Genomic DNA, 25,913 nt, shown 5'->3' with positions numbered 1-25,913 from the left:
GCTTATAGGCTCCACTATGAAGCTGGCGGAAATGCATCTGTTTGGACACAAGAAGAAGAAGCAGCTGCCAGCCGACGTGCTTGTAGCGTCGGTTTGGGTCCGCGTTCCAGGTTCGGTTCGTGGTTCAGAGCTTTCGCGGTTTAATCTGAGCTGGACCTGAAACATGTACGACCAGGACGAAGGTAAGCAGGAAGTGAGGAGAGAGGAAACAGGAAGTGATTAAAAACCTTATTGATCTGCTAACGGAATGCTAGCTAATGCTAGTTCTAGCTTCACTGCTCAGAACAAATGAACTGATCAGGAGCTGATCACCAATTCCCGATAATCTGCTCAATAATACCGGTTACATGCGCATGTTCAGTGTGCGCGGACAGTTCGAGCTCGTTCTGATGTACGGCTTTAAAACCTTTTATTGAAACAATTAAAGCTAACAGAAACTAAAGCTAACTGAGGAGCTAACAGGGACGATGTGGCTCGGTTCGGACTGACCATGGCGGTTTGGTTTGATCAGGGGTGAAAGTAGGGGGGTACGGCAGGGTACTGGTACCCCTAAAACAGGGGTGGCCAAGTCCAGTCCTCGAGAGCCGCCATCCTGCAAGTTTCAGATGCATCCCTGCTTCAACACACCTGAATCAAATGACTGGCTCGTTATCAGGCCTCTGTAGAGCTGATCCCGGTCTGTTGGAGTAAGGATACTTCTAAAACTTGCAGGATGGTGGCTCTCGAGGACTGGACTTGGGCACCCCTGCAAAGATTCAGCGGGGTTCGCAGTACCTGAGAGAGGGGAGCGGCTGTCTGCTGTAGAAAACCAACGGGTTCACTGTGCAGCCGTGACTGATTAGTTTTTCAAGAACAATCTAAAACACGACTTAATCAGTTAATAAATAGCTTTTTATTCCATTTCACATTGTTTCTGAACTGTTTGTGCTTTGCTAGAGCAGCGGGGCGATGAGTCGATCTCAGCATCAGGTGACAAACTGAACGCAGCTGAGAGCAGCAGGTCCTCCTCTGATTGGCTTATCAAAATGTTCATAACTTTATTAAATAACAACATAAAAAAATCAACAAAACGTGCTCCAATTAATGACCCAACAACAATAATAATCTCAGTAATTATGGTTTCAACAAGGTGTTGCGCAATTCTGTGGTTTCATATATATGTATATACATATATATATATGTATATGTATATGTATATATATATATATATATATATATATATATATATATATATATATATATATATATATACTTCTGCTGAAAACAAAAATGTGTGGTAAACTGTTATTACTCTGTTTTCACACACATTCATGTACTTTAAAGTCAGGGTTGTGAACTCTGAGCTAACTGATCTTTTGACGGTTCTGACCTGCTGGTTAGAACCTGTGGTTCTGGTTCTAGACAGAGCAGCAGCCTGACCCAAAAACAGAATGACTACCATTCAGTAAATTAGAATATTATTGCAAATTCCATTTATTTTAGGAACTTTGTCATCAAGTGATTAATGTTTTCCAGTTTTTATTTCTGTTGTGATGATTTTCCGTTTCTAGTTTTTGGAAACATGACACTTAAACCTAGAAATAGTTTTTTATTGTTAAGTATGTTGAGCTCTGTCCTGAAGAACACAGGTGTTACCATGACAACTGACCTGTACTGATCCCTGGCTGCAGGTGTTGATCATTGATCACAAGTATGGCTTGTTTTGTTTTGACAGATAATCAGTACGATGAAGATGATGATGAAATTACTCCTGATCTGTGGCAGGAAGCCTGTTGGATTGTCATCAGGTAAGATCACCTGAGGTCATGTGACAGTTGCTGTATTCACCGATCATTAAATATGTTGATCGATCATGGATCAATAACTGAGCTGGAAGATATTTCTGGCTAACCCACCTTAGCGATTGAGTTTAAAACTCCCAGCTCTTATTTTGAAATGCTTCCTCTCCAGCTCTTATTTTGACGAGAAGGGCCTGGTGCGGCAGCAGCTGGACTCGTTCGATGAGTTCATCCAGATGTCGGTCCAGCGGATCGTGGAGGACGCTCCGCCCATCGACCTGCAGGCCGAGGCGCAGCACACCTCAGGGGAGGTGGAGGAGCCGGTGAGTCCAGAATGGAGTCGGCAAGAGATTCTTTAATATAGGAGAACAAACATGACACAGTCTCTCTTAACGTTTTCCAATGCTATAAAAATGTGTAGAATAAATATTAAATTTCAACATTTCTGTCAGCAAAGATTTGCATCATAGCCTGCGACACGTTCCTTTCAGCTGGGCGGGGTGCGAGGCAGGGGCTGTAAACGAACCGACGGGTGTGGGGCCATGAGAGCTGGGGAGAGATTCTACATTCATGAACCGAATCATTTGCATTCATTGCCAAAGCTGAAGGGTTACCTGAATGTTTGCTCTGTTGCGAGAAGTTGTCAAATAACAAAAAGAGCGTACTTTACTGTAAGCCACACCTACGAATTAAAAAAGAAATGATAAAAGGAAACGTACATGTATATATGTTCAAAGTGTGGGAAAAGTAGCGGCTTGTAGTCGGAGAAATCCTGTAATGTGGAAAGACATTTCCAGGGACGGCGCTACATTAGCTGCTGTGTCAAGATTAAAGTTGCATTTTACATGGCCGATGTTGAGGAGCTGTCCAGTGAGGTCCGTAACCAGAGCCACATTAAACGGGTAAGAACACAATCCTGTTATAGGCACAGATATGTAGTAACAAAGTGGTTGTTTTTATAAATTGATTAGTAATTTTTGTCAGTATATATTTAGAGTGACACTTAGCGATATTATTGTTTTGTTGCTCAGGTCCGAGGATGGTTGTGTGTCAAAGGAGAAGAAGATGCTGCTGCTATGTTTTACCTGCACTGACTTGCTTGGCATTTGCTCAGAAATCAAACTTAAACTGTACTAATTTAATTTTATATACTTTACCTTTCGAAAGGTTACCGTTTTATTTTTATAACTGTTTTATTGCTCTCTGTGTGTTGCCCAGATAAGGGGCACGTTAAGCACGGTACCTTCAGTTGTTTTTTCGATCGCACACTTAACGTGGTTATCTACAAAGAGCGATCATCGTCATGGAAACTGCATTTGGGAGCAGATTTTCCGAGTTCCGAAAGGAAAATAATGACCTTTCCCTGTCAGTCTTCATAATAAAGATGACATCAAAATCTGATTTCTTTACTGGATTTATTTAATTTGATCAATGCAACGAAACATAAAACATTAATATTGTAACGGAAGGTAAACTTGAAGCACCATCGTACAACAGAGTCACGTGGTGCGTCATTCCATCCAGTAATGGATGGAAAATAAACATTTAATCATGAATGCTAATTATGTACACTTTTGATAATAGGCTAATATAAACACTTAAAGCCTGTGTTGCCTTCATTGTAATCCTTATTTAAGGCTTTTAATTTCTTGCGGCTCCAGACAGATTTGTTTTTGGTGTTTTTGGTCCAATATGGCTCTTTCAACATTTTGGGTTGCCGACCGCTGGTCCAGAACCAGGAGCAGGTTTTTATCGGCCCACCGTGACATCACCATGACATCATTATGACATCACCACCTGTGTTTCAGCCACGCTACCTGCTGAAGTTCGAGCAGATCTACCTGTCCAAGCCGACCCACTGGGAGCGGGACGGCGCTCCGTCCCCCATGATGCCCAATGAGGCCCGCCTCCGGAACCTGACGTAGGTCCACTTGACCCGGTTCTGACCCGGAGCCCGGTTCTGACCCATCTGACGCGTCTCCTCAGGTACTCTGCGCCGCTGTACGTTGACATCACTAAGACGATCATCAAGGAGGGGGAGGAGCAGCTGCAGACGCAGCATCAGAAGACATTCATCGGTAAAATTCCCATCATGCTCCGCTCCACCTACTGCCTGCTGAGCGGCCTGACCGACCGCGACCTGTGCGAGCTCAACGAGTGTCCGCTGGACCCGGGAGGCTACTTCATCATCAACGGCTCCGAGAAGGTAGGCCGTGACATCATTTCTCCTCCCCGGTTCCCAACCAGAACCTGAGCTGTCGGCGGTTCCAGGTGCTGATTGCGCAGGAGAAGATGGCCACCAACACGGTCTACGTCTTCGCCAAGAAGGACTCGAAGTACGCGTACACGGGTGAATGCCGGTCCTGCCTGGAGAACTCGTCCCGGCCCACCAGCACCATCTGGGTGAGCATGATGGCCCGTGGAGGACAGGTGAGTCCCACCGCCGCACGGGCCCTGCAGCCCACAGGCGGCGCTCTCATGGACGCTGCGTCTGCCTCAGGGGGTGAAGAAGAGCGCCATCGGGCAGCGCATCGTGTCCACGCTGCCGTACATCAGACAGGAAGTGCCCATCATCATTGTGTTTCGGGCGCTGGGCTTCGTGTCCGACAGAGACATCCTGGAGCACATCATCTACGACTTCGATGACCCGGAGATGATGGAGATGGTAAGACCGCCGGCGGCCTGCCGTTCTGTTACCATGGTGACCAGAGTGTCTAACCCCGCCCGCTGCGCCTGCAGGTGAAGCCGTCGCTAGACGAGGCGTTTGTGATCCAGGAGCAGAATGTGGCACTGAACTTCATCGGGTCCAGAGGCGCCAAGCCCGGCGTGACAAAGGAGCGGCGCATCAAGTACGCCAAGGAAGTCCTGCAGAAGGAGATGCTGCCGCACGTCGGCGTCAGCGACTTCTGCGAGACCAAGAAGGCCTACTTCCTGGGGTGAGTCCACACCGGAGCCACACCCGGACAGGTGTATGAGGCCTGGTTCTGATCCGTGTTCGGTGTTTCAGGTACATGGTCCACCGGCTGCTCCTCGCCGCTCTGGGCCGGCGGGAGCTGGATGACAGGGATCACTATGGCAACAAGAGGCTGGACCTGGCTGGACCGCTGCTGGCCTTCCTGTTCAGGGGGTGCGGCTTCTCGCCCGGCTCCTCACCTGCCCGTCCCTCCTCCTCCTCAGGGTAACTCTAGTTCCCGTCTGTCCAGGATGTTCAAGAACCTCCTGAAAGAGATCCGGATCTACGCCCAGAAGTTCATCGACCGAGGGAAGGACTTTAACCTGGAGCTAGCCATCAAGACGCGGATCATCTCCGACGGACTCAAGTACTCCCTGGCCACCGGCAACTGGGGCGACGTCAAGAAGGCCCACCAGGCCCGCGCCGGCGTGTCCCAGGTAGGCGCCGCCTCCGCTGCACCGGCCGTGTGCCTGTTGTCCATCTCCATGGTAACCCCCGCCGCCTTCTAGGTGCTGAACCGGCTCACCTTCGCCTCCACGCTGTCCCACCTGCGCCGGGTCAATTCCCCCATCGGCCGCGACGGCAAGCTGGCCAAGCCGAGGCAGCTGCACAACACGCTGTGGGGCATGGTGTGCCCCGCCGAGACGCCCGAGGTAGGAACCGGACCGACCCGTTAGAACCGGACCGGACAGAACCGGACCGACCTGTTAGAACCGGACCGGACAGAACCGGACCGACCTGTTAGAACTGGACCGGACAGAACCGGACCGACCTGTTAGAACTGGACCGGACAGAACCGGACCAGAACAACGAGACCCACAAGGTTTGACCAAGATGGAACCGACCAGGTTCCCTTGTCTACTTCATCCATCCTCCTGTCCTGACTGGTTTCTGCCTCCTGTCCTGACTGGTTTCTGCCTCCTGTCCTGACTGGTTTCTGCCTCCTGTCCTGACTGGTTTCTGCCTCCTGTCCTGACTGGTTTCTGCCTCCTGTCCTGACTGGTTTCTGCCTCCTGTCCTGACTGGTTTCTGCCTCCTGTCCTGACTGGTTTCTGCCTCCTGTCCTGACTGGTTTCTGCCTCCTGTCCTGACTGGTTTCTGCCTCCTGTCCTGACTGGTTTCTGCCTCCTGTCCTGACTGGTTTCTGCCTCCTGTCCTGACTGGTTTCTGCCTCCTGTCCTGACTGGTTTCTGCCTCCTGTCCTGACTGGTTTCTGCCTCCTGTCCTGACTGGTTTCTGCCTCCTGTCCTGACTGGTTTCTGCCTCCTGTCCTGACTGGTTTCTGCCTGGTTTGCAGGGCCACGCCGTGGGTCTGGTGAAGAACCTGGCCCTCATGGCCTACATCTCGGTTGGCTCGCAGCCGTCTCCCATCCTGGAGTTCCTGGAGGAGTGGAGCATGGAGAACCTGGAGGAGATTTCCCCGGCTGCCATTGCCGAGTCAGTCGCCTCGCTTTGCCCAGAGACCCGGCGTTCCCGGCGTCTTCCTGATCCGTGTCTTCATCCGTGTTTTCCCATTTCAGTGCTACGAAGATCTTCGTGAACGGCTGCTGGGTGGGGATCCACAAAGACCCGGAGCAGCTGATGAACACGCTGAGGAAGCTCCGCAGGCAGATGGACATCATCGTGTCAGAGGTAAGCCCCGCCCTCCTTTCACCTCAGACACCTGGGGACAAGATGAGCCTTCCTGACGGTCCGATTCTTCCAGGTGTCGATGATCCGGGACATCCGGGAGCGGGAGATCCGGATCTACACAGATGCCGGGCGGATCTGCCGACCGCTGCTGATCGTGGAGAAGCAGAAGCTGCTGCTGAAGAGACGGCACATCGACCAGCTGAAGGAGCGAGAGTACAACAACTACAGGTGAGTCGGACACACCTGCCCAGGCTAACGGGCTAGCCTCAGCGGCTAACAGGCGCTGTGTGGGCCTGCTGGACTCTGATGTTCCTCCTGGTGTCCAGCTGGCAGGACCTGGTGGCGAGCGGCGTGGTGGAGTACATCGACACCCTGGAGGAGGAAACCGTCATGCTCGCCATGACCCCTGATGACCTCCAGGAGAAGGGCGTGGCCTACTGCTCCACCTACACCCACTGTGAGATCCACCCGTCCATGATCCTGGGAGTCTGCGCCTCAATCATCCCGTTCCCCGACCACAACCAGGTACCAGCCGGCGGTCCGTCCAGAACCGGGCAGGTTCTCAATGTTCTGACCCGTTTCCCTGTGCGGTCCGATCCCCGGCCAGTCTCCCAGGAACACGTACCAGTCCGCCATGGGGAAGCAGGCCATGGGCGTCTACATCACCAACTTCCACGTGAGGATGGACACGCTGGCCCACGTGCTGTACTACCCCCAGAAGCCGCTGGTCACCACGCGCTCCATGGAGTACCTGCGCTTCCGGGAGCTGCCAGCAGGTGACGCTGCCGCTCACCCACAGGCCTTAGAGGCTCAGGGTTCGACCCGTTACCGGGAAAGACGGTTCTGCCGTCTTTCACAGCAGAACCATCGTTAGCGGCAGCTAACCCACGATCCCGACGATTAATCGGATTTAAAGAATTTAAAAGAAGTTCCCCAGATTTTTCATTAAACCACTGAGGCTTTTTTATGCGATATTAAAAATTCATTAATACATGCAAATACATAATTTAATTCATTTTTAAGTAAGAAAATCAACATTACCCAAGTCGGTAATTGCTTTAGTGAATGCCTGATCATTTGTAGCATCTGCAGCTGAAACGTGGAAAGCTCAGTCCTCTCTGAGGGCTGATCGGGTGATTATTGATCTGATCAATCATTTCATCTCTAGAAGGAAAGTTGGTTTTCCTGAAACCTGGAATATTTGGCTTCTGTCGTCCATCTTTCAGGAATCAACTCCATCGTCGCCATCGCCTCCTACACGGGCTACAACCAGGAGGACTCGGTCATCATGAACCGCTCGGCTGTGGACCGCGGCTTCTTCAGGTGAGGGGCGACCAGAACCTCCCGGGCCCGGTCCGTTTCCGTCCTCTAAGCAGACCTGCATTTCCCTGCAGGTCCGTTTTCTACCGGTCCTACAAGGAGCAGGAGTCCAAGAAGGGCTTCGACCAGGAGGAAATCTTTGAGAAGCCGACCCGCGAGACGTGTCAGGGTGAGCGCCGGTTCCCGAACGGCTCGGTCCAAACCCGATCCTGGCTCTAACAGAACCTGTTGACAGGGATGAGGCACGCCATCTACGACAAGCTAGACGACGACGGGCTGATCGCGCCCGGCGTCCGCGTGTCCGGGGAGGACGTGATCATCGGGAAGACGGTGACGCTGCCGGAGAACGAGGACGAGCTGGACAGCACCAACCGCCGCTACACCAAGAGGGACTGCAGCACCTTCCTGCGCACCAGCGAGACCGGCATCGTGGACCAGGTCATGGTGACGCTCAACCAGGAGGGATACAAGTTCTGCAAGATCCGGGTGAGCGCCGCCGCCCTGGTTACCATGGTGACCCAGCAGCCGGACCGCTCACTAATCCCGGTTCTGACCCGCAGGTCCGTTCAGTCCGGATCCCTCAGATTGGAGACAAGTTTGCCAGCCGCCACGGGCAGAAGGGAACCTGTGGGATCCAGTACCGACAGGAGGTAGGCGGGACCAGCGAGTCTGGATGAGTTAACGAATCAGAGGAGCAGGTTGGGTCAGGACAGGTGAGTTAATTGGCTCTTCTGGTCAGTAAAACGTGACCTTGTGTTTTATTTTGAAGGACATGCCGTTCACCTGTGAAGGCATCACACCTGACATCATCATCAACCCTCACGCCATCCCGTCCAGAATGACAGTCGGCCATCTTATCGAGTGTCTGCAGGGGAAGGTAAGCTGGCTCCGCCCACCGCCGAGCCGCTGTGTGTTATGCCCTGAGCATTGACTGCCAGGCTGTCGCTCCTTTCAGGTGTCGGCCAACAAAGGGGAGATCGGCGACGCCACGCCGTTCAACGACGCCGTCAATGTGCAGAAAGTGTCCAACCTGCTGTCCGAGTACGGCTACCACCTGAGAGGAAACGAGGTCAGAGGCCCTGATGCATTCTGGGAGGTTGAAACCTGCCCAGGTGACCCAGGTGTGTGACTGTGACTGTGTCATCAGGTTCTGTACAACGGCTTCACGGGGAGGAAGCTGACGTCCCAGATCTTCATCGGACCGACCTACTACCAGCGGCTGAAGCACATGGTGGACGATAAGATCCACTCCCGGGCCCGCGGGCCGGTCCAGATCCTGAACCGCCAGCCGATGGAGGGCCGCTCCCGGTGAGTTCCCGCCCCTCGCCACCTCAGGTGAGTCTGCGCCGCGCTAATCTCACCTGTCTCCCCAGTGACGGCGGGCTGCGTTTCGGGGAGATGGAGCGGGACTGCCAGATCGCCCACGGCGCCGCCCAGTTCCTCCGGGAGCGGCTGTTCGAGGCGTCCGACCCGTACCAGGTCCACGTCTGCAACCTGTGCGGCCTGATGGCCATCGCCAACACCAGGACGCACACCTACGAGTGTCGGGGCTGCCGCAACAAGACGCAGGTAGGCCCGGTCCAAACCCCGCCGATCGCTGCCTCCTCCCAGGTTCTGACCCGTTTCTGGTTCTGATCAGATCTCTCTGGTCCGGATGCCATACGCCTGCAAGCTGCTGTTCCAGGAACTGATGTCCATGAGCATCGCTCCTCGAATGATGACCTCATAGAGGGCTCAGTCAATCAGCTGCTGACCAGGAAGTGACATCACCGTGAAGAGGAGAAACTAGACCTTTGTTCTTTTTGTTGTAGTAAATAAATATGTTTTTCTAACTTATGTGGTTCAGTCCTGATTGGTCCAAACAACACATCGTCATGGCAACAGAGGATGGCTTGGATCCAGCATCACCAACAGGGTGGGAGTCACAGCCGAGTGCCCAGGTGGAGCGTCCAGCTCTTCATTTACATCCGTTTTCTGACGCGTTTACCCTTGGTGCCGAGAGGCGGGGGTCACCTGACCCGGACGGGTCGGCGGGGGTCACCTGACCCGGACGGGTCGGCGGGGGTCACCTGACCCGGACGGGTCGACGGGGGAGTCAAAGTCTGAGAAAGAGAAACCATGTTAACAAACATCTAAACATCACTAAATGGTTTATGGTGCTAGAAGATGCATCTGTACGCCTGAATCCAAACACCTGGGACTTTATGTTCGATACGACATTATGGGTCCTGTTTCTGGGTCAGAGGTCAGGTTTGGGGCTGAGCTGTGAACTGACTTCAGGTCACAGATCTGCTGCTGATTGTCGGGGTCAAAGGTCAGATAGGAATACAAAATGAATGGAAGTTGATGCAAAGTTCCTAAGTAGACGGGACACTGTGTGTGTGTGTGTGTGTGTGTGTGTGTGTAAGGTGCAGTGTGAACATGTAAATTATGTCAAAATGAATTTGTTGCTCCAAGGTCGTCTAGTCAGCAGGTGAAACGTGAAAGGCTTCAGCATTTAAACTTGATTTTAAGAACTTGATGAGAAAATCTGGAAACGGTTTGTTGTTGCAGACTTGGAGGTATTTACTGTAAACACCTAAAAGTTTTGAATCACTACGTTCCCATTTTTCTACTCCAAATAAAACGGCCTGATTTATTAAAGTTTTACTGTAAATTATTTAAAATCAACTGATGCGCGTTTTCCTCCCCATCAGCGAAAGTCAGTAGCACCGTTACCAAAACTCAACTATAAAACAACCCATGATTGACACGCAGTGGCGCAAAAAGTGGGTATGCAGCGCAAAGGGGCGCAGCACCAGAGGGGGCGCCAAAACCCCGTCTGGAGGGGGCCGATTGTTTTCCCATGCACTTCAGCGCCTCACGCTCCTTCACCTCTCGCACATAATGAGGTAAATCTAGCGCGAGTTTCGCCCTTAACGTATCCTCGCCTCGGGGGGGTTGCATCTATTAAATATTGCGACTTGTTTACAGTTATATGCTAAGCATAATTTACATTATTAATCATAGAATGTAACATGATTGTACATAATTAAAAAAAAAGGTGAATTGATTTATTTTGGAAAGAGGAAGACTTATTTTGACGAATGCTGAACAGGATCTGGTTTTGTCTTGTCACCATCTTGTCTTCTGTTGATTTTGGTTGCTAGGAAACGAACTGCTGTTGCCGGTTTTAGCTGTCGCTGTTTGTTCAATAAAGAACTGAACGAAAATGTTCAGCAAAGACATCAGGGCCTGATTTTAAAAGCTTTCACTATGTAATATATATAATTGTGTTGGTATAACACGTTAGCATTTTGTTTTTTTACACCATGTTGTTGGTATTGGTGGCACTGTTCTTAAATGGTTCAGGTCCTACCTGGAGGACAGAACATTTTCAGTGAATATTAGTGACTCTGAATCATCTGCTGCTTCAATGCCTTATGGTGTCCCACAGGGCTCGGTTCTGGGCCCACTGCTTTTCTCTCTGTATTCACTGCCTCTGGGTTCTGTCCTCAGGAAACATGGGATTTCGTTTCATTGTTATGCTGATGATTGTCAGATTTATTTGCCCCTGAAGCAGAAGGATGTCCATTCCATCAAACATCTCCTGGCATGTCCAGGTGATATTAAAGCTTGGTTGGCCTTGAACTTTTTAAATTTAATGAAAACAAAACAGAGGTGATGGTGTTTGGAGCCAGTGGCTCCTGTGAGTCCTCCTCTGTGGACCTGGGACCCTTGGAGGTTTATTTTAAACCTGTTATTACAGATCTTGGTTTTAAGGTGGACATGATCTCAGATTGGACGGCCAGATCAGAGCCGTGGTTAAGTCCAGCTTTTATCATTTAAGGCGATTGGCGTCAGTGAAATCTTTTCATTTTGAAACAGTGATCCAGGCTTTTATTTCGACTCGATTGGATTACTGTAACTCACTTTATCTGGGAGTCAGTCAGTCGTTGCTCTCACGTCTGCAGCTGGTTCAGATGCTGCTGCACCACTTGGGACAGGAACTCGACAGGGAGCAGGTGACCCCTGACCTGACCTCACTTCACTGGCTGCCTGTATATTTTAGGATTCATTTTAAAATTCTTGTTTGTTTTTAAACTGTAAAGTTTTTTTTATTATTTTTTTATTATTGTTATGTTGTGTTTTAATGTACATCACTTGTATCAGCTGTGGTTGTTTTAAAGTGCTTCATAAATAAAGTTGGTGTGGTACAGCACATTAGCATGTTGGTATAGCACATTAGGGGTACTAATGTTTATGATTAGTGTGTTAGGGTTAGCGCAGCTAGCTTCTTAATTAGCGGCCTCTGCCACTGGAAGACACTCATGTTGGACCTTCAACAGCTTCCTCTAATTTTACTTTGACTTTATTTTGTTTTTGTTTACAAATGGTCTCATTCTTTCCAGCGATGTGGTGAAATTCATGGTGGATTCTGTGATGTTGAACTGAAAGCATCCCAAACCATGACACTTCCACCTCCGTGCTGCTTGGTTTATCCCGTCCTGTGTTCTGGTGCCCAAATAATTAAGAATCATGTTTTTGGAGAGTAAAGTTTCCCCTCCAGGTTTCTGAAGGTGAACTTGTGGAACCAGTGGCACCTGTCAGCTCCACCCTCTGATTAAAGATGGAGCATATAAAGGTGTTGGTGCAGAAACCTTTGGCAGAGCTCTGATTGGGCTGTTGGAGTGTGCGGTAAGAAATAACTTTTTTCTGTTGCTTTGGTGTTTTTTTCTGAAACTCGGTGCTGTTTTAATGTTTTTAATGTGTTGCATGTCTGGATGCTGCAGTGGCCACACAGGATTTAAGGTTTTTCTACATCATTCAGCTGCAAGTGAGCGTGGCGACCTCTCAGGTAGTTTATTGGTTTTTATCCATTAAATTTTGATAATTAAAATAAATTGTACGTAGAAGTGTCTAGTTATTGAGATTTGAATATTTTTTATAGTTTTAGGTGTACTGTCTCCTGCTGTCCTTTTTTGAGTGCAGTTAGTAAGTTGTTGTTTTTAGTCTGCCCAGCCTTGCATGTTTTGTGAGGGCGGACTACCTACCTTTGTCCTTTTTGTTTTGTTTGCCACTTCCAGCCGCCTCCCTTAATGACACCAGATGTCATTTATAGCCTTAATGTCTAGGAATTCTGGCCCGGCTCACGTGAACCTGAAGGTTGGACTTAACTGGACTGTGCTGCTGGTTAAACTTTGCTTCTTTATCCCAGGTTCTCTCTGACCTGCAGGCTGCAGCGTTGGCTTTAAGTTCCATATTTATCTATGAATAAACTGCCTATATGTTGACGTGACCGTTACTAAACTTGCTTTCAACACTTGTTGAGTCTCTTTCTGGTCAGACATGAACTCCCCAGTCGACGGTAGAGAAGCTGCTGTATCTCATCGTGACTCTCAGTGTTTTCTGTAAACATCCTGTAGTTGCTTGGACAGCCAGACCTTTACATGTCCATCACTAACAGACGATTTTAGATCATTTGGGACGTTTTCAAATCCCTAACCAGACTCGTCAGAGACCAGCCTCACTTCAATAGCCAGGACTAACAAGCATAAGATCTGAGGTCTAAACTTTAGTTATGTGCTCATGTGTTGTGATATGCAGAGTGAAATTTGCATAAGTTTATCTAAACAGGCAATCTGAAACCATCAGACCCTTCACAGCTCTTCACTGTCAGGTTTAGAGCGACGATTCAGTCCCTGCAACCATCTGATCGTCAGCAGTCGATCTAAAATCAGCTCAGCGTGTCTCGACCAGGAGCTCTGGCAGATCTCCCAGACGTCCCAGTCCAAGTAGAGGACAATCCTTCTCCAGTGTTTTAGGTTTCTAACATTTGGATCGTTTGGTTTGGTCTCATGGTCCTGATTACATTGGTGATCGTTGATTTCAGTCTGAACAAGTGTACCGGTACTGTTCTCACATTCTGAATGAGTCTTAGCATGTTCTACTAGCATAACTCGCTATATTGATATTGGCAAGACCCTTTTAGCATGCCCTACTAAACTAGCATTCTACCTAGCATGTTCCATTACTGGGTTCCAATAACCCTTTTCTATTAGCATGTCTATCTAGCATGCTCCATTAGCATGTCTATCTAGCATGCTCCATTAGCATGTCTATCTAGCATGCTCCATTAGCATGTCTATCTAGCATGCTCCATTGGTGTGTGTGGAGAAGCCATCTTGGTGCCTGCTCCTCATTCTGAAGGTTTCAGACAGGTGGATCTGACTTCAGTTGTGATGAAAGAATCGGATAATTCAGAGAAACATTAAATCAGTCCCACAGACAGACTGGTGGAACCACAGCTCAGTCCGTGTTTTCATCTTTGTTTATTGCGTCTTGTGGTTTCTGCATTAAGATGGAGGGTCACTGATGCTGCAGATCAAATCCACTTCCAGGTAAGAATAAAGTGACTTCTGGCCACTTACGCAGAGGTGCTGGTCTAACGAGGTAATCGGCCAAACTGACCGCTGGGCGAAGTATCTGGTGCTACTCGGGTGGAGCAGCCTGGCCAACGTGGAGGCTGTTGCTGCTGGAAGAGGCGGACGGAGTCATTGGATCCCATCGCTGTATGTGAGTGGGATGGTGGACTTGGACTGGGACAGAGGACTGGGTTTGATCTAGGACAGTCAGATCAGAAATACTTCGTTGATTCCAAAGGGGAATTAAATGTAGTCGCTCATATTAATTCAGATTATTCAGAGTTACTGTAGATGCTGCTGGAGGAAGGAGCTCCTGTAGCAGTCTGTGTTACAGCAAATCTGAAGAAGCCTCTGACTAAAGACACTCTGTACTCCCAACATCCATCCATTTTCTTTACACCCTTGTCCCTTAGTGGGGTCGGGAGGGGTGCTGGTGCCTATCTCCAGCTAACGTTCCGGGTGAGAGGCGGGGTCACCTGGACGGGTCACCTGGACGGGTCGCCAGTCTGTCACAGGGCAACACAGAGACACACAACCATGCACACACACATTCACACCTAGGGGCAATTTGGAGAGGCCAATTAACCTGACATGTTTTTGGACTGTGGGAGGAAACCGGAGAAAACCCACCATGCAGAGGGAGAACATGCAGACTCCATGCAGAAAGAGCGGGCCGGGAATCGAACCCAGAACCCTCTTGCTGCAGGGTGACAGCCAACTGCACCACCGTGCAGCCTGCACTCCCAACATGTCAGAATCTACTTGGTTTTATGAAGAATCCTTCTTTACATCGTTATCTCCAGAGGTTCCACAGTCAGAACCAAACAGAACCAGGACCGGACCAGAACCAGAACCAGACCAGAACCAGCCTTCTTTATCAGGTTGTCGAGCCTTTTCAGGTCCTGGTTCTGATGCCGCTCTCACCAACAGACTGAAGGATTTTATCTTCCTCCAGTTGCTCTGATCTGGTTCCGGTTCTGGTTGTGGTTCTGTTCCTCTTCTGCTGCGTCTCCAGTCCAGTCCGTCCAGATGAACAGCGAGGGTTTTATATTCCTCCACTTCTTCTCCATAATGGAAACAGAGTTTGACCTTTGACCCCGTTTCTCCTGAAATCATCTCCTTTGTTTTGCTTCCATCCCAGATGATTTGATTGTTCCCTCCGTCCTCTGGTCCATGTCTGACAGAACCAGACATGGTTCTGGTCCATGTCTGACAGAACCAGCAGCTGCAGAGTAATCAGAGTATTTCTGTAGATGACAGCAGCCTGACTGAGGTGTAGACAGAGGAAGTAAAGGTGAGAGTCCAGATCCCTGAGGTTCTCTTGTTTCGGCCCGCAGTCTGTTAGGGAGGCAGCCGTAGATATAGACCACATAGATTAGACTAGATTGATTGTATTCATTTATAGAGTCTGATGGAGGATCAGATGATCCTCAGAGCTGCTGCTCCGTCCAGGTGGCAGCAGGTTTGATGGAGCAGGTGGATGATGGCGTCTCCATGGCGATAAGCAGACAGGTGGATGATGGCGTCTCCATGGCGATAAGCAGACAGGTGGATGATGGCGTCTCCATGGCGATAAGCTAATAGTCTTCCACAGCAACAGAACTTTCTGTTGGGTCGGGCTGATGCTGCAGAATCCCACAGAACTGCTCCACAGCTTCAGGCCTGCAGGCCTCTGGGACTGACACCATCTGGACCCGGTTCTGGTTCTGCCTCTGCAGTTCTAGAGACTGAACAGTGGGAGGTGGAGGGAGCAGCAGGTCCTGATCTGGTTGGAGACAAACTTGTAGCAGCAGAAGAGTTCATGACTGAGGAGGGAGATGGAGCATCTGAGGTTAACCAGTTTAACCAGGTTAACCAGTTCATCTGAGGGTTAAGCTGAGGGTCAGAGGAAGGTGGGATGATGATGATCCTGAACCTGTCTGAATGTCTTCAGCTCTTTTGCTCCTTCCAGGCTTCTGTCCATCTGATCCTCCTTTTGCTCACAGCCTGAGATCTTCTTCCTTCCTGATTCTCTGATTTGGTTCCTCTGCAGTTTCTCCTCCAGATTCTTGCTGTTCTTCTGTCTCTAATCTGGACTGCAGCTGCTTGTTTCCTCCTCAGCGACGCCCCGTCTCGTCCCTAAAGGCTCTTTGGTTCCTTCAGGTCCCTGCTGATCCAGGGTTTGTCATTCAGGAAGCATCTCTCAGCTCTGATGTCGTCTCCATGAGGCTGGCACAGAGCGATCCGATCAGTTGCTTCAAACCAGCCTGGAGGGCCTCTTCTGCTCCCTGTTCCTAACAGCCACCTTCCCAACAGCTCGTCTCTTCATCACCAGAGACTCGTATTCAGAGCAGAGAAGAACCTGTCATGGTCCCATCTTGGGCGGGGTGTTGGCGAACACGTCAAGCCTCTCAGGAAAACGATTTACCAGAAGTTTGGCCCATTCAGCCGTCAGAGTGATTTCTGAATCCCAGCTGAAAGTTGAACTCTGCACTTTCATCTGGTGATGCTGTATGAGTGGTGATCACTCACTCTGTCCTTTAGAAAACTTTCTGAGGAATCAGGTGTTGGACTTCTCCTCCCTCGGCTTTTTGGGGTATTAAAAGGAGGACGAAGCATCCTTCTGCTCTGCAGAGACTCTCAGTGGAAGGAAAACCTCATCTCTTAAAATCCTTTCGATTCTTTCTGCCGTTTGTTCTTCTCAACAAAACCCGCTGGTTCCTACTGGGACTGATGGTTTGTTCTTTTCTCTCCTTATTTCTTGCTTCTAAAGAGCAGCAGCTGAAGTCAGTTCAGCTGACCCGAAGGCCTTCAGATCAAAGAGATGAGCTTCAGCAGGTGAACATGGAGGTTGGATGTTGGGATCCCATTCGTTGTGTTGGAGTCGGTAGAAATGTGTTCCTGTTTCAGGACAGTTTCTATAAAACTGATAGGAAGAAACTCATCAAGAGCAACTTTTGTCTCAGTTTGCTCCGTCCTTCTGGATCAGCGGTGGCGGTCTGAAGCACCGTCAGAGTTCCTGTGCTGCCCTCCAGAGCGTCCTCCACCCGTCACTCCGGATCTGGGACAGATGGGTCCTCTGGTGGCCGTCCCCATCCTGGCCGGCCTGAACGGCGTCCTGGGCATGTGGGCCGTGTGAGTCTCCTTCTTCCTCATTCATCACCTGCTGGCCTCCAGTCAGAAGCTTCATACATAAAGACACTAAACAATTAGATGTTTCTGTTGATGTGAAGTTAGAAAATTTGAATTAGTTTCTATACAAATATAATAAGATCTCCCTGTAAAGAACCTCTGTCCTCTTCTGCTCTGCAGTGAGAGGTTTGACTGACAGACCAACAGGTCTGAACCTCTACAGTTAACAATATTCACCCACTGTTGGAACTCAGTGACTTTCTTGCTACATTTAGCAACATTTCAGACAAAAAAACTTCATATCAGCCAAAATCAAAATCAGCAGCTCAGGCTTTTTAAAAATCGGTAACCAGGGATCGGCCAGAAAACTGCAGTCGGTGCAGCTCTACACACATTCATGACCTTCTCTGATTAAATTAATTTCTCTTAAACGTAACTCCAACAGCTAAAAATGTCATTTATACCAGGTGAGTCTTTTTTCAACTTAGAAGTCGATGTAAAAATAGTTTGTTTTATCCACAAAAAGCTTCTGCTCAGCAGCAAACAGCAAATCCCAGCTACAGCACAGAGCAGCTCATCCATGTAGCCTGACGTAGCAACATTTAGCTAGACGATGTCAGACAGTCAGAAGTTTTAATTATTGTTATCAAACTCGGTGTTTTGAAGCCAAAACTACCTCAGAAATATACAGAACCACCATGAGAATCACCTCATTTAAAGTTAAACTCGGTTTAACACAGAGAGCCTAGCATAAATGTCTGGCTGTTGAACTGGACCGGTCCAGGTCGCTATCAGGCTAATTTACTATTAGCAGTTTTACATCACCAAGGTTCATTAAAACAAACCTTTATCTGGGCTTTTTTCTATTCTTTCTCCTTCTTCTCTCCCTCCCTGAAGGATAAGTCCTTTTCTGAGACATTGTTTCGCTAACTTAGCTTCTGACCGGAGCTTTGGACGTTTGGATGCTCATTGCAGCTCGTTACCGGCGACGCTGCGGTACCTACCGCGGCCACCAGGGGGCCCAAGAGAAATTTATTTTTTCTTTTTATTCATAAAATAAGACTTTCTATATGCATTATCAAATATATATTATTGTAAAAACAAATAACTTCATAGTGAAATTGTGTTTTTGATATTATAATGACATAGAAATTATTACTAAAAAAAATAAATAAAAAATCAGCTCCACTGACCCTTAGTGGCCCTGGGGCCCTAAGCGGCTGCTTAGTTTGCTTATGCCTTGGGCCGGCGCTTGGTGCCTCACAGGATTAATTAAAACACAGATGATAAGTAAATAATTGTTGGTGACGTTAAGTAGCTCAATAGTCCTTCCACAGAGTCCAACCTTTGTTTCTTCTGTCCTCAGAATGTTTTTATAGAGTCTGGGGGATTCTCACTCCTGACTTGCTTTTCTCCTGACAGTGAACTTGGGTGTGATAGATCACAGATCAGTTTTGTTTTAACAGGTTTAACTTGTAGGTTTGGATTTTTCTTCCTTAATAATAAACACCTTAATTTAAAAACTGCATTCTGTCTCCTTGTGTCGTCTTTGGCTGATCGTTAAATTGGTTGGATGTTCTGAAACACTGAAGCCACAAACATGTAGATAACAGGAAATCAGGAAGGGTGTGAATACTTTTTCACACCACTGTGTTTCTGTTTGCTGTTCAGGTTTCGCCCTCCTTGCTTTGGTTGTTTTTCTCCTCTCCCTCAGTCTGCCTCTACCTGCTCCCTTCCCCAGCTGCATCCACTCACCTGTCATTAGCTCTTTGTCGTTTCTGTCTCTCTCTCAGTATTTCAGCTCCTCTTCCTCTTTTGCTCTGCTGGATTCTCCGTTATCCATTCCTGAACCTTCCTTCAGGTTTTCATATGAATATCCTACTTCCTCTGTCACATTTCTGCCTCCTTCCTGCTGCGTTTGAGTCCTCAGCATTCAGATCAGTTACTGAAAGCCCAAAGTATTTTCAGGCATGCAGACAGTGGATGGAATCACTTCTGTACCTGTGCTGGATTCATGTTGTGATGATGTCGTCCTTCAGGTTTGGAGTGGCCTGGTTGAGTGAGACCGTGACCCTGACAGAGCATTTTCCGTACATCAGGTCTGTAGGAAACGTTTCTGGACGAAACATCCTCCTCCTGGTGATTAATGATGATGTTTGCTCCTGTTGTCAGTACGTGTGGAGACCAACCTCCTGCTAGCTGCTGGTTCTCTCAGGTCTGCAACATTGGCTGCATCCTTGGTAAGAACGCCTGCTTCATATTCATGATCCAGTTTACAGAGAAGAAATCCAGATCACCCAGTTCAGACCAGTGCGGTTCATTCATTGTGAGGAGCGTGTATGCGAGCATGATTGACAGAGCCAAGACCTTCTTCCTGGCTCTGATTGGTTGATTTGGACTGAGTGCTGTGTGTCTGCAGTTAGCACTGGGAACACTTCAGGACCAGTTTTTAGGTTTCTTCTGCACTGTTCATTTGAAAAACGGAGATGTGACAGAAAACTAAACTGCAGCTCTGCTGAATCTAAAGGTTGTTCATCATCGGCTGTGATGAAATGCTCCGTCTCTCTGCAGCTCTGATATTCGAGACTCTGCGGTTCCGACATCTGAAGGATTGTCCAAAGTGCTCCAGCCGTCTCAACATCGCCAGCTTCAGTTTGGGAATCATCTCCTCCGTGGGATTATCCGTCACCGGAAACTTCCAGGTCCGGATCTCCAGCTCAGCAGAACCTCTGAGGGTCCAGAGAACCTGCTGGTTCTGACTGAACTCTGCTTCCTGTGTCTGTTTGGGTTTCAGGTCTCATCCATCAAATCGGTTCATTACATTGGTGCGTTTCTGGGGTTTGCTGGTGGCCTGGCCTACCTCTGGATTCAGCTGTTGCTCATCAGCAACCGGATCCTGAAATATTGCGGATACGCTCTCTGCTCCGTCTGCACCGTTCTGCTCTGCTGCCGTATCCTTTCTGTCTGGAACCGCAGGAACTAGCAGGTGTTTGTTTGGTCCATGTTGTCCTTGACCCGTCTGTCCAGTGGTGGGCTTCCATCACGCACGTCGTTACCACGCTGCCGCCATCTGTGAGTGGACGCTGGCCACGCTGTTCTTCCTGCTCTACCCGCTGTTTGTGTTCGAGTTTGCAGACATTAAATGCAAACTCACCATAAAGTCCTCGGGTTGTGGACAGCACGGGTCCGCCGAGCCTCAGTACCAACCAGGAGACTCAGATTCAGCAACGCCGCTCTGACGACCCGTCTCTCTGTTACCATGGAAACATTCCTGCTTCCTCCATCTCATAGGAACAAAACTAATTTACCTGAAAGTCTAACTGTGTTTATTCCTCTAATCATCAACAATAAGTCCTGAGAATTTGGTAGCATTTGCTCTTTATTTGCCAGAGATATGAGGGGGGAACCATATATTTTAGCAACCTGAAATAATCCGCTCCCCCTCCATAAAATGGGAACAAATTAATTTACCAACAAGTCTTTAACTGTGTTTAATCTTCCTTTTATGAACAACAAGTCCTGTAAATATGGTAACTGTTAGGTAAATTGTATTATTATCAACTATTTGGTATATCTTTATTATGTTCTTAGTTTATGTATTCTTACTTATTTAGTTTAGTCATAGGTTTTAAGGAATGTTTCTGTATTGTTAATCACTCTGCTTCCTTCCTCAGAGGAGGCCTCTCTGAAGAAGAGCAGTGACAGCAGCTCTTCTCAGAACGGCCTGCTTTGACCTCTTAGATAGCTATAAAACCATCGCCGTGAAGATGTACAACTTGTCCTGCTTGATCCTGGGTCAGGAACTGGATAAGCTAGTGCGAGATAGATTGTGTTGTTAGTTAGCTATAATCTTGGCGCTGTGACTGTGTGATGAAGTGTTTTCCCCTCCCCTTAGAGTTACAGCGCTCTCTGTGATTAGGGATCCTAAAGACAATAAAAAGAGAGGGGCAGGCAAATGTGCTTCAGAGCAGTTGGAGATTTGTAACTGAAAGCACATCTCTGTCTGTTCTCCTCGCGAGTATTCAGAATCTAACTTTCTCTTGTCTTTCCTGTGTTATGTGCTGTGTTTAATAGGTGTCAACCCTGACATAATTTGGTCCTTCGAGCCGGATCTCAACATACCGGAAGAATTCCAGCGGGTAAGGCAGATGCCAGTAGAGACCGTGCACGGCAAGCTTCCTAGTGGAAGCTTTTCAGAACCTGTTCAAGGGCTGACACTCTGCCTGCCTGCTGGGATCTGAAGGTTGACGAGACTCCAAGGAAAGGCAACAGGGGTGAGTGATTCTTGTTTTAAAAAAAAAAGAAGAAAAAAAAAAGTGTGGCGAGTGACTGGGGGTCATTGCGCGTATATAAAACCCTGGAAATTCTAGACTCTAACAGGTAACTAAATTAATGCACAAAATCCGCGTAGGATAGCGAAAGTCCTAGCGCAAAGTCTTCGTGTAACAGGCGGACGGAGCCTGGTGCTGTGCAAGGTTGGAGACCTTGTCCTGTTAGGCTGCGGGGCCTGTCTAATACCCGTGGTAGCGGACTGCGGAGTCCGGCGAAAAACAGGCGCTTAATTTCCGTGACAAAAAGTGTGAAAGTGAGAGTGTTTGGAGGTTTAAATACCACTCGGTATTTTACCTCATATAAAACAGTAGGGTTGTAAGCAGCAAACCTCTTGTGGATGCAAAGGCAAGATTCTCCCACTCGAAAGAGTTGAAGTGGAGAATACCACAACAAGGTATTTTTAATTGCTGGCCTACTGAAACAAACTCCAGTTCATAGGACTCCCTAGGAGTCAACGAACCTGGACCAAATTTAAATAAATAAATTTTTGAAGCTAAAATAGCAAACCAAAGGTAAATAAATTAATAATTTTTCAAATTATAATTGCAAGTACTTTAAATAATGGGAAACACGAATTCTTGTAATTCCTCACTCGCTGAGGGTCCCGAAGGGGATGAGAAGTACATGCTGTCCAGATTTCCTGGTAGCACTGTATACATGAAGAAATATGGAGTAGAGGGAAAATTAAAATTTGAACAATGGCAAATTGTAGTGAAAACTTTGGAGAACAGTGTAATGGGAAAAAGAGGGAAAAAAGGCGAAAAAGGAGGAGGAGTTGAGTTGTGCTAAATTATGGTTAAAAGAATCCGAGAACTTATTTGTAAGAACAAAAGAAAGCACACGGACTGCTGTAGCGGTGCTGGGAGCGCAAGCTCCTGCAGCCACCCCTCCCCCCGCCGCTGCAGCAGCTCCGTCTGCCCCAGTATCAGCCGCTGCGGTCTCAGCAGCACGACTGTACCCCTCATTAGATGAAGGGGCCCAAGACTTATATGTTTTCAGACCCTGGACCTTAGAAGAAGCCAGGAAGGCTGTGGAAGGAATAACACCTGCAGCAGAGGATCCCGATATATGGGTAGAAGACATGACTGGATTAATTCATTCCTATAGATTAAATGGGACAGAAGCAGGGGAAGCTGCAATGTCCTCACTAGGGAAAGACTGGGCAAAAGTAAGAGGGAATTATACGGGAAAAATAACTGATCAAAATGGTAGATTAGGCCCAATAAAATACCCTGTGGGAGCTAATCCAGAACTGAGTGAAGCATTCAAAGTACAATGGGATCCATTATGTGAAAGAGTCAAAAGAAATTTTCGCAAAAAAGCAAATTACCTCCACTTGGCAGGGATAAAACAAATAGCTGGAGAAAAAGTAGATGATTTCTGTTTGCGTTTTGAAAAAGAGTTTAAAATGCATAGTGGGATAACTTTTAATGAAGATGACACCAGTGCATATCAGCAGCAACTGAAAAATGCTTTGCTGACGGGCTTTCGCCCTGAAATTGGGAGATGGATAAGAAAACACCTGGTTGAAATTGAAACTGTCCCTGTCTCACAATTAACCACGTGGGCAATTCATGCTGAAGAAATCCTTGAAAAACCTAACCAAGGATCGGATGTTTTTCAGCTGGATGAATTTGGAGGTTTAGGAACCTCTGCCTTTTCCGACGGAACGATGAAAGGCCGTGGAAAAGGCAGAGACAGAGGAGGTCGCAATAGGCGACAACCCAAGAATAATACCCCACAAAATCCACGCAGTCCAAATGGCTGCTGGATTTGTGGCGGTACTGGCCACTGGGCAAGAAACTGCCCTTCAAAGATTGCTGCACGGGACAACAGGAGGGGTGGTGGAGTGAGGAGACCTCAAACAGGAATAATCCTCAGCATGATCAGAGTTTATCACACCCCAAAAAGACAAGCCACCACACCAAATTGATGAAATGGTGGACATGTGTGCAGCTTGGGATACGTTAAGTAGAATCATAAAAGAAATTGAATTTCTGTGCGATACCGGTGCATAAAAAATATATATATATTTTAACGTTACCAAAATTAGGTTTAAACCTCACAAGTGACAAATAATTCATTTTAAGAATACTACTGTGGAAATAAATTAAACACCTCTAAGTGTTTGAAAATAATTGATAATTGAATTTAACTCAAGAATTTGATTTAGAGTTTAATTCTATAAAGAATCTACAAATTGATTGTTTTTGTGGGATTTTTCATATTGGATGAATGACAATTATTATGAGAAGAGAGAAATGTTACTACAAAATTGAGTAACGGATGAAACTATTGACCATTTAATATTAGATATAAAAAACTTCCGTTGTTAACTTGACTGAAATGCAAGGTTAAGTGAAAGTCTGAGATTTTAAGCAACCTGATAGATATAACTGGCTACTAAAAATTGACGATTGTGAATGACAGCAACACTTTCTAGATTTCAGTCTAAAACATTTTAATCTAGATTTGATTTATAGTCAAATTCAAAAAGAAAAATCTTGGATTACAGGATTTGAGATTTGGTTAATTTAAAGATGGACATTTTTATTCTAGAGGAATTCGATAGAAATGTTGAAAGCTGCTGAATTTAACAAAGAATAACCAAAATATAATCCTGCAATTAAAAGACGTGTCTGCTAAAGTATCTTCTATAGTGAACCTATGAGTTCACCTGTCCTCCCAAACACTTTATTAGAAGCTTACGTGACTGTGACACATGGGCAATGCCATGTGTTAAACGGGGGGGAAAGGGAAATGAGGTGATAAAAATAATATAATATAAATTGGTGCCTAATTATGCGGAAATTGTGGCACCTTTAAACAAATTAATGTATAGTGAAAATCTCAAAATATAAAGCAGGCCCTTGTGTCAACCTCTGCCCTAGCTTTACCAAGTTAACAAAAACCTTTTGTTCAGACGGTGGATTGCAAAGGTCATTTTATGACCTCGGTACTGGCACAACAACATGGTGATAAAATGAGACCGGTCGCATATTACTCCTCTAACCTAGATAGTGTGGCGTGTGCGTTGCCTCACTGTGTGAGGGCTGTTATTGCTGCTTCCATGGCTGTTGAAGTTAGCGCTCTTATTGTACTATTTCATCCATTAACACTAAGAGTACCACACGCGGTATCAGCACTATTGTTACAGACAAATATGACCTTTTTATCACCTTTTTAGCAGAACAACCAGCTAGAAGTAGAAGTGATCTAAAAGATTTACCATTAGAGAAAGGTGAAATACTTTTTGTAGATGGTTCCTCAAAGAAAGACGAACTAGGAAAAACTCAAACTGGGTATGCAGTGGTAACTGATAAGACTGTGCTGAAAGCTGAAAAGCTCCCTTCACTTTACTCAGCACAAGCAGCAGAACTAATCGCACTTACCACAGCCTGTAAACTTATGAAGGATAAAACAGTAACGATTTATACTGACAGTCAGTATGCATTTGCAACTGTTCATACCTTTGCACAATATTGGAAGCATAGAGGTATGGTAACATCTACAGGAAAGCCAGTGACACATGCAGAATTGTTGAAAGAATTACTTGAAGCTGTACAACTCCAAAAGCAACTACCAATCTGCAAATGTGCGGCACACACTGCAGGGACAGACAGAGTGTCCCTGGGGAATGCGTTCGCTGATAAGATGGCAAACAAGCAGCGACAGGAACAGTAACAGTGTTGCATTTAGAAGACAGTTCAATCTTGTGATCAAAAGTTCTACGTGAAATGCAACAAGCAAGTCCACAAAATGAAAAAGAATTATGGACAAAGAAAGGAGCAACAATAATATATATCTACAAAAGCGCTGACAATAAGCCTATTTTACCAAAAAATCTATATAAATGGGCTGCAATATCGAGCCATGGTGTGTAACATGTCTCGACAGGGGGAATGGTCGGACAAGTACGTCAATATTATACTACTTATGGATTTATTTCTCATTCGAAAATTTTACTGCGCAATATACAACATTCCACAGACTGATTACAGTGACAAGTGATGTGAGAATGACATTGAAAAACTACTGTGCTTATCATCCTTAGAGTGCAGGCTTGGTGGAAAGAACAAATGGTACTGTGAAAAGCAGATTAAAACATGTATTGGAGGAACTAGTAGGCCCTGGACACAATGTTTAGACTTGGTAAAATTATACATTAACATTACAAGTACATCAAAACTTACACCTTTTTAAACATTATTTGGAAGGCTGTATAGATTGTCACAGTTTAATAATCAATGGTAAATAGATGAGGAAGCTACTTAAGCTGATTATATGAGAAGCTAACTTAAATAAACAAAAACAAACTATTTTGGCCTATACTCTCATCTCGGCGTATTTTCCTAAGTGGGACGGGCCGTACCAGGTGCTGCT

The 25,913-nt window shown here is 47.0% G+C and overlaps 3 protein-coding genes across 4 annotated transcripts; all 3 read left to right on the top strand.

The window, feature by feature from the left end:
* Positions 1 to 53: 53 nt before the first annotated feature.
* Positions 54 to 9,519, top strand: polr2b (RNA polymerase II subunit B). The gene is made up of 25 exons (XM_014995625.2): positions 54 to 182; positions 1,715 to 1,787; positions 1,951 to 2,101; positions 3,587 to 3,699; positions 3,765 to 3,984; positions 4,050 to 4,208; positions 4,279 to 4,443; positions 4,518 to 4,714; positions 4,786 to 4,905; positions 4,982 to 5,168; positions 5,241 to 5,384; positions 6,029 to 6,168; positions 6,252 to 6,363; positions 6,437 to 6,591; positions 6,690 to 6,888; positions 6,971 to 7,139; positions 7,590 to 7,686; positions 7,758 to 7,852; positions 7,919 to 8,169; positions 8,244 to 8,333; positions 8,453 to 8,560; positions 8,639 to 8,752; positions 8,831 to 8,991; positions 9,057 to 9,252; positions 9,323 to 9,519. The coding sequence occupies exons 1-25, from the start codon at positions 164 to 166 to the stop codon at positions 9,410 to 9,412; spliced, it is 3,525 nt and encodes a 1,174-aa protein (XP_014851111.1). The 5' UTR covers positions 54 to 163; the 3' UTR covers positions 9,413 to 9,519.
* Positions 9,520 to 12,204: 2,685 nt separating this feature from the next.
* tmem150b (transmembrane protein 150B) lies at positions 12,205 to 21,226 on the top strand. 2 transcript variants are annotated; one of them, XM_088009334.1, is made up of 8 exons: positions 12,205 to 12,360; positions 12,456 to 12,520; positions 17,033 to 17,201; positions 19,238 to 19,297; positions 19,371 to 19,438; positions 19,770 to 19,900; positions 19,993 to 20,149; positions 20,226 to 21,226. In XM_088009334.1, the coding sequence occupies exons 3-8, from the start codon at positions 17,137 to 17,139 to the stop codon at positions 20,435 to 20,437; spliced, it is 693 nt and encodes a 230-aa protein (XP_087865460.1). In that variant the 5' UTR covers positions 12,205 to 12,360; positions 12,456 to 12,520; positions 17,033 to 17,136; the 3' UTR covers positions 20,438 to 21,226. The 2 variants fall into 2 exon arrangements, with proteins under 2 accessions (XP_087865460.1, XP_087865461.1); XM_088009335.1 differs by lacking the exon at positions 12,205 to 12,360 and adding an exon at positions 16,840 to 16,904.
* A 1,046-nt stretch (positions 21,227 to 22,272) lies between these two features.
* On the top strand, positions 22,273 to 24,032 carry LOC148156683 (uncharacterized; the record flags this gene model as incomplete). The annotated part of the gene is made up of 1 exon (XM_088009658.1): positions 22,273 to 24,032. A coding segment is annotated over one exon (1,191 nt), but the record flags the coding sequence as incomplete, so codon positions are not given.
* Between the last annotated feature and the right edge of the window lie 1,881 nt (positions 24,033 to 25,913).

The sequence above is a fragment of the Poecilia mexicana genome, unplaced genomic scaffold (assembly GCF_051168715.1).
Source record: "Poecilia mexicana isolate PSO_F unplaced genomic scaffold, ASM5116871v1 scaffold_10, whole genome shotgun sequence".
Taxonomy (NCBI): Eukaryota; Metazoa; Chordata; class Actinopteri; order Cyprinodontiformes; family Poeciliidae; genus Poecilia; species Poecilia mexicana.
Note: the sequence above shows the minus strand (reverse complement) of the source record. Positions and strands in the feature narration are given on the sequence as shown.